We start from the raw sequence: 8,101 nt of genomic DNA on the forward strand, positions 1-8,101 counted from the left end.
GAGTAAGCGACAGGTACCTAAGGACGGCATACGGGGACTTCTTGCATCGTAGGTCTTGCCCTTAAGTCAACTTGTACCTAGCGTCCCCACAAACTTGTAGTACTCCAAATCGACTCGTGCTTCCAGTACAACATGCAACTATTCTTACACCATCGATCTTCTCAATGGATAAATCCAAATCCTTTATCAACTTCATCGTGCTGTAGTAATCTCTCGGCAGGGTGTGATCCGAGGGCAATATTTTATTAATCCATTAGGATATTCGATCATATGATCGCTTAGAAATATGACCGTCCACTTTAATATGCACTAACTCAGCAATAGTTGTCAATTGAGATTGGGTGCAACCGTTCCACAATGGCTAGTCGGCAGCATGCACTACATTGTAAAAACGGTCTGCCAACCGTTATTCATAATCATAGAGGCTATTGCCATAATAATATGCACTAGGACCTCGTATCATCATCAGACACCTTCGTGAGAAAAAAAAAATAACTCGGCCTGGCTGCATAAAAAACCATCCTCTTTGTCCAATCCATATATTGTTCATCACCCCAATGTGAATAATTACTCTCGACATGGGCAGCTGGGGTTTGCTCCTCCGGCACTGGAGGGACAGTCAAAGCCTCAAAATACTCCTGCGCCCTATCCTCTCCATGAGAAGTCCAGTCATAATATTTTAGCATAAATCCTCGCATACACAAGTGATAATTAACATTTAGGAGAATACATATAATTAACATGATATAACATTAATAAAAAATTATAAAACTAAAATAAGTAAGCTACAATTAATTTAATTAAATACAATAAAACATTAAACTAGTCTCTATTACCTGGTCAACCAACTAAGTAATGAGCAGCACTAATTGACGGTCTAAAATTTGAGTAATAATCAACAAGCTAATTAAATGTATATGCACAAAAATCAGAGTGTTGAGAGTGTGTGTGGTTAGTATAAAATTTTTACAATAAATGAAATGAAATGAATATATATATATATAAGTTATTTTGTAGCGGCTTTTGTAACGGCCTTTGGAACGCCTAAGATAGCCGTTGAAAACTACCTGTTAGAAAATGTAGCCATTATTTTGTAACGGCTTTTGTAATGCCGTTACAAAAAAAAACCGTCTCTAATATGATGATTTTTTTAACACCGTTTTTTTTATATATTTTGCAACGATTTTGCCACTGCTATTGTAACGGCTGATTTTTGACCAAATAGCCATTACAAAAATAATAGCAAATTAGTAACTGCTACAAATTGTAATGGTTTTAGGCACACATAAATTTTATAACGATTTTGACCGTTGCCAAAAAAAAAATTCATTTTATTATCCCCTCAATGACGTCAGTTCGTCCGTCCATTATAAAGTCGTCAGAAAGACCCTATGTATTGGAACGATCGTATGACCGTTACAATAAAGCTGTTATAAATCTCGTTTCTTTTTTGTAGTGCATTACAAAATTTATTTAGATATATTTTATATTAAACATATCTATATCGACATGTTACGTAAATGAATATAAATATCATAGAAATGTTAAGGTTTTAGATTCTCAAATTTTTAACGCATATTTCTCATTTTTGGCAATATGTTTCCTTTTCCTGATTTAAGATTATTTTACCATAGAAAAAGACATGATTTCTCGAATACAGAGTAAATTGCTACGCTACAATATAAAGGATAATAATTTTTTATTCTATAAGTTAATCACTAAATTATTTTTGGTATTTAATTTTTTGACCTCATCAATTTTGATTACAATTTTTTTTAAAATAATCAAAATTAGTTATGATTTCGTTAGTTAATCGTCTAAATTAACGAAAAAAAAATTTTGGATAGGGAAAAGAATAGAGGCGAAAAACCAATAGTAAAGCCCAAAATTTAAGAGGTAAACCATAAGAAAAATAGAAGTGGGACGATATTTTTTGTTTAAAAAAAAATCAAAATTGAGAAAAATTCACTTTCATTTCTTTAAGTTAGTAGTATCTCATATTACCACCTTATAAATTTTGGTCCCCAAATTATTTTAAATTAATCAAAATTAATTCTGACCGTTAGTTGATAAAAAAATGTCCCTTTGTTGGATTCAACTAATGGTCATGAATAACTTTAATCGTTTTAAGAAAATTTGAGAAGTAAAATTGATGAGATCAGGGTACCAAAAATAAATTAGTAACCAATTTAAGGGAGCAAAAGGGAATTTATCCCTACATATATATCGGATCAAATCAACAACATGATGAAGAATATGAGTGTGTGTGAGCCCCGAAGCAATTCTTGCAGGTTGATATGCAGACATGCTGGTAATAATATTACTAATGAGGTTCTTTTCTTTGGGAAGAAGAGATGTTATACTATTTCATGCCTTCTGGACTTTGTCTTACTATTTAATTACCTATTACGAATACAAATCACATTCTGTCTTGTGGCCTTCCTTACATGTATATATACGCATACAATGTTGGCAAATTGAAATGTAATAGTTGTGCACATTAAAATTGTAGTCATTATATTTCTGTTAATTTGTCTGAAATGGATCAATTTTTGTCAGTTGAAAAGGCTGTCGTTTTGGTTGGTTGTGTATACTTGTCATGGAGAATTATTAAGCACATATGGAGCTTCTTGGACGTAGAAAAGGAACCCCTTACCGTTCTTGTGACCGGGGCAGCAGGCATGTTTCTTTCTTTCTTTCTTTTTTCTTTTTTTAATCTTTATTTCAATTTACTATTTTAATAGAATTAAATGCATTTTTTGTCTCGTAATTTAAGTCATTCGATGTAGTAGTATTTTGGTTTTACATCATTTTAATTTTCGCAATTTCAGTCCTTTTGTTCGGTGAAGTTCAACTTCCGGTAGGACCAAAATACTGTTCTAAAAAAGTTAGAGAACAAAAATACTAACTTAAATAGGCCAATACAAAAAAGGCCCAGTTTTAAAACGGCATAGAAAAGGTGAGTTCCGATGAAAAAAGAATTAAAATCACAAAAAAAATAAAAAGTGCTAAATTAAAATAGACAAAAAGCTGAAATAACCTAAATTACAGGACCAAAAATTCCTTTAATCCTTTTTATTAATTTTAAAGATTGTACATTACTAACTGCACCCCTTTTCTTTTAAAATTATCAAGATCACCCCCTTAAAGTTTGTAGTATTTACATGCTACCTCGTTCCAATTTTGAAATGTCGTATTATCTAGAAATCTGTTGGATTGTTGATGTTTTTAATTTTCATAGAGATGGGGTGTATTCTTCTGTATTTAATCCAAAAATGAGAGGATTGTATGATTTTTCTTTTCTTTTTATAATAAAGATATTTAGGGTAGGTTTTTATAATTTTGAAAAGTCGACGTTGCGTCATTGTGGGTTTAAGGTTGCTTCTGTCAACATTTATGTATTAGCACAGTCTTGATTAATCTTTTTCCTCGAAATTTTCAACATCGAACAATGTTTTTATTGAATCAAACCCTAACGTTTTTGGTAGTATCATCGTTGATGTCTTAACATATTTTAGCGAAACCAAATGAACTTGTTTCACAGGCCAAATAGGCTATGCTCTTGTTCCCATGATAGCTAGAGGGGCGATGCTCGGTCCCAATCAACCTGTGATCATACACATGCTCGATATTGAACCTAATGCTGAGGTGTTGAATGGGGTGAAAATGGAGTTGATTGATGCCGCTTTCCCCCTTCTCAAAGGTATATATGGAACATTAATAACCTAGCTAGCTCTGAATTTGGAATTTAGAGAAACCATACGTATCTCACACATCTATATATATGCTAACTTCAATGGTGGTCCGTTAGGCGTTGTTGCCACGACGGACGTTGTTGAAGCTTGCAACGGCGTTAATATTGCGGTTATGGTGGGCGGATCCCCACGCAAGGAAGGCATGGAACGGAAGGATGTGGCGTCCAGAAATGCGTCCATTTACAAGGCTCAGGCCTCGGCTTTGGAGCAATATGCTGCTCCGGATTGCAAAGTAAGCCAGATTATCAGTTGTGTTTCCTATGTTAACATTGAGTCAGAGTTTCAAGGAATTTCGAGATTCATTTGATACCTCCTATGAATGACTCCCTAAAATACAGGTTTTGGTGGTTGCCAACCCAGCCAACACCAATGCACTAATCTTGAAAGAATTTGCCCCTTCAATCCCAGAGAAGAACATCACCTGCCTCACAAGACTTGATCATAATAGAGCTCTAGGTCAGATCTCGGAAAGGCTAAATGTTCACGTTAGCGATGTCAAGAACGTAATCATATGGGGAAACCATTCATCCACACAATATCCAGACGTAAATCATGCAACCGTGAGCACCAATGCTGGACAGAAGTCTGTTAAAGAACTTGTTGGCGATGATAAATGGTACCTACAATTTTCAGTTCTCTCGTTCTTTCCTACTAATAATTCTACCCAAAAACGATGAAACAAATTAGGTGTTTATATGTGTTAGGTTAAAAACGGAGTTCATCACCACCGTGCAGCAGAGGGGTACGGCCATCATTAAAGCTCGAAAGCTCTCTAGTGCGTTATCTGCTGCAAGCTCGGCCTGTGATCATATACATGATTGGGTCATTGGAACTCCAAAGGTTTGTCTATATACATTTACTACCGATTACTATATGTTTTGTTATCTATTATCCTAAGTGTTGTATTTTTGTCAGGACACCTGGGTGTCGATGGGCGTACCATCTGATGGATCTTATGGCATACCCCCTGGCCTGATTTACTCATTTCCCGTCACTTGTGAAAAAGGAGAGTGGTCGATCGTACAAGGTTAGCGTTTGTATTAAATGTAACACTAAATTATGTTCTTCTTTATAGTGATCAATTTGCATAAGACTAGGTTGTTTTCTAGGTATGATGATGTTACACTATTGAAACATCAAGAAATTAAGGTTACCATCAGCATGATGGTTTAGTGGTTAAGCTCTAGCTTTTGCTTAGATGTGGTGACTTCAAATCTCATTCAAAACATAGAACTTTTCCACTTTAATTATCCCACTTAGCTCATAATATTTGATCCGGTGAAGATTGTCTGTAGCGTGCGTGTATAGTGTGTTGGTAATGTCTCAATCATCTTTCAAGAATCGGAGGTTAAATTTTTTCAGTTGGGGGCAATTACAACGAGTCGAACCTGATCTAGCCTTTGATACCGATGTATGCTTTCTTGTATCTCATACAATAACCTTTCGACTCGTCATAAAATATGAAAATTGCATCTAAAAACAGGTCTCAAGATCGATGAATTTTCAAGGGAGAAGATGGACGCGACTGCAAAGGAGTTGATGGAGGAGAAATCACTGGCCTTTTCATGCCTTAATTGAGACTAAAAACTGAGCCACTTTTCCTTTTATATCTGTGGTTGTGGTTTTCACTCACAAGGAAAACACGATTTATGTTGCATTTTGTGCTTGAAAATAAGACGAATAAGTTGTTATGCGTAGTTCCTCGGCTAAGGGCTGATCAGATTCAAGAAATTTACCAGAAGAAATTCAAGTTGTTTGTTGAAAAGAATTGAAGTATTTATTCACAGAAAAACACCACATGACCTTAATGTACATGTAGTAAAAGCCAAACCAATTCCTAAGCCCTGAATCATCTGTTTATCCTCTGAAAATTCTCTCTAAGTCTTTGTCGTTGAGCGTTTCATACAAGAAAAATTGGGTGGATTTGGAGAGATTTTCGAAAGAAAGAGCAGATGACTTAGGTCTTACGAATTCTTGTTACCAGTGTGACTATTAAATTGGCATTTTACTACATGCACACACTAAAAGGATCTGAATTTTCGCTGGGATGAATTATTCCAACTCAAAGAAGAAAATCATAGCAAATACAAATCAATCACAGCTTTACAACGACTATTAGCCGTTGTTGCTGCAGGACTGACCAAAACATTGGCTATGGCCAAAACTATGGCAAATATTTTGATTACGGCTAAAACCATGACGAATATTGAATAATCGTGGTAAAATTTAAGTTTTTGCTTTGATTTTATTTAACCGCGGATACTAGTATTGATTTATCACAGTTTTTAAATCGTAGTCGTTTAGAATGTTACGAAAATTCAATTTTTTTTTTTTTAGTGATACGAAAATCATGAGTTGATTTTCACTTGTAAAAACAAGTCACCAGCTAGCATCCACAAGAAGAACACGGGCGTTGTGTCGATAATTTTTCAATCATGGAGTGGATTGGGACTAATGGAATTTTTTGTTTTTCGACTACTAGTCCAAACTTAGCAAGACCTGGAGTCAACCATAAAATTCCATCAAGAATAGCATTAAGTTGAAATGACTGTTCTCATGGGATTAATATTGGATTTTTTCCAGTATTTTATTTATTTATTTTGAGTAAAGATAGACTTATATACATAAAAACCTTTTGTTTTGAAAATTCAGCTAAATTCTCCTTGTATTTTAAAAGTACGCTAACCCTCCATCCCTTTTGTTTTATTAAAAGTAGTTTAATCGTCTCTCTCCGTTAAATATAACTAACGACGCTAATTCTTGTACTAAAGGACCATTATACTCACTCTTAGTTTATATTTTTTTTTATTTTAATGACTTTTGGAACTTTATTGATTATATCAAAATTGTTAGATCTAATCAATTAATATTAATCGTTGAATTTTAAATTTTAAAAAAAAAGTCAAAAGTTTAGATTTAACTAATTTTAAATATATATTATAAAAAAAATTATTATTTAAAAAATAAATAAATAAAGTAACCTCCCACCCACACCCCTCCCCACTGCCCCCTCCGCCAAAAAACAAAAAGCCCACTGTTGTCCTCACCCCCACTGCCACGTGCCGCCCCCAACAAGAGGGGGGGTTGACAACCAATTTGGACGGGCCACGATCACTATAAAAAAAATGCAGAATTTAGGGTGATTTTAGGAATATTTTTTTTGTCATTTTGAACGGTTCGAAATTGAAAAAAATATTTTAAATCGAATTTTAAAATTATTTACAAACCATCATCATAGACGGCGTTACTAATATTTAGAAATGGTTGGTGATGAACCGTTCTAATTTGGCATAGTCATTGTAACTTATTAATGTTGACCGTTTTTAATATTGTATTGAAATATAAAAATTTCTTTTTGTTTTAATTGAAACCCATTGGATAATATTTGGAACAACTATATAATTTATTTTGGGCTATTTTTTAAACGGTCTTTGAAATACTGATGCTTGAATTTTATAACTGTATTGGTGATATATTTAGGAGCGGTCATTAAAATTTTTTGGTGGTCAATTTTTGAAATAGTATTAGGCACGGTCATTTTTTTGTTTGAAACAGTCTCTTATAACTGTTTTAGGAATGAACAATCTTATTTAGCATTACGTGTTTATAATTATTTTAGCATTAAAATTAGAAACGATTTTTTGTTTAGATTTGTAATATTTTCTTTATAATTATTAAAAACGTTCATAATTTTTTATTTTATAATAAAATTGATATATTATTTAATTTTTATATTTTAATAAATTAAAAAAAATAATTAAATATTAATTAATAAAAATTTAATTAATTATATTTATGAATTTAATTAATTGAATAAATATGAAATAGTGGAATATAATAAACATTATGAAATATGAAATTGAAAAAAATATTATTTTAATATAAAATACTATTCGATTAAAAAATTGAAAAATATTAAAACCTAATCTAGACCCCCCCCCCATCAGTTTCGTCCATATCATCGTCGTTCGGCGTCGGGGATTCTGTCCGAGGCTATGCTGGGGTGGTAGTGAAAGTGGTCGGCTATGATGGTCCCGCAGTTGAGGAGCTGGCCCTCATCTCCCTCATCATAGGCATCATGTCGACCATCATCGTCTCTACTCAGCCGATGCGGTCCTCCATGGTCGGGTTTGGTTATGGCGACGGTGATGTATAGGTTCGGTTGGAGACCTGGGCCTCAAAACCAAGACAGAATACAAGGCCTTTGTTCTTGCCCCCAACCTCAATTAAAGAGGGCAAAATATTTTAGAGTCAAACCCTTTGGGGAGAACCTCGCAAAGTTTGGCTCAGGGGTTCTGGGCAACTCTTTGTTACCTCAAAGGGCCCTCTCCTTATCAAGGAAATTT

General features: G+C 33.9%; 1 protein-coding gene across 2 annotated transcripts; it reads left to right on the top strand.

The window, feature by feature from the left end:
- Nucleotides 1-2,474: 2,474 nt before the first annotated feature.
- Nucleotides 2,475-5,766, top strand: LOC105173327 (malate dehydrogenase, cytoplasmic). Of its 2 annotated transcripts, XM_088875699.1 has the most exons (8): nucleotides 2,475-2,679; nucleotides 3,545-3,703; nucleotides 3,812-3,987; nucleotides 4,094-4,371; nucleotides 4,460-4,595; nucleotides 4,671-4,782; nucleotides 5,118-5,166; nucleotides 5,239-5,766. In XM_088875699.1, exons 1-7 carry the CDS (start codon nucleotides 2,541-2,543, stop codon nucleotides 5,150-5,152), a joined length of 1,035 nt encoding a protein of 344 aa, XP_088731825.1. In that variant the 5' UTR covers nucleotides 2,475-2,540; the 3' UTR covers nucleotides 5,153-5,166; nucleotides 5,239-5,766. The 2 variants fall into 2 exon arrangements, with proteins under 2 accessions (XP_088731825.1, XP_011093331.1); XM_011095029.3 differs by lacking the exon at nucleotides 5,118-5,166.
- The last annotated feature ends 2,335 nt before the right edge of the window (nucleotides 5,767-8,101 follow it).

This window comes from Sesamum indicum, linkage group LG11, assembly GCF_026168435.1.
Source record: "Sesamum indicum cultivar Baizhima isolate 11 linkage group LG11, ASM2616843v1, whole genome shotgun sequence".
NCBI lineage: Eukaryota > Viridiplantae > Streptophyta > Magnoliopsida > Lamiales > Pedaliaceae > Sesamum > Sesamum indicum.

Coding starts and splice junctions, on each gene's coding strand:
- LOC105173327 (XM_011095029.3), top strand. CDS start 2,541: ATGGATCAATTTTTGTCAGTTGAAAAGGCTGTCGTTTTGGTTGGTTGT. Junction 3,704..3,811: donor CGCTTTCCCCCTTCTCAAAG/GTATATATGGAA, acceptor GTGGTCCGTTAG/GCGTTGTTGCCACGACGGAC. Junction 3,988..4,093: donor ATGCTGCTCCGGATTGCAAA/GTAAGCCAGATT, acceptor CCTAAAATACAG/GTTTTGGTGGTTGCCAACCC.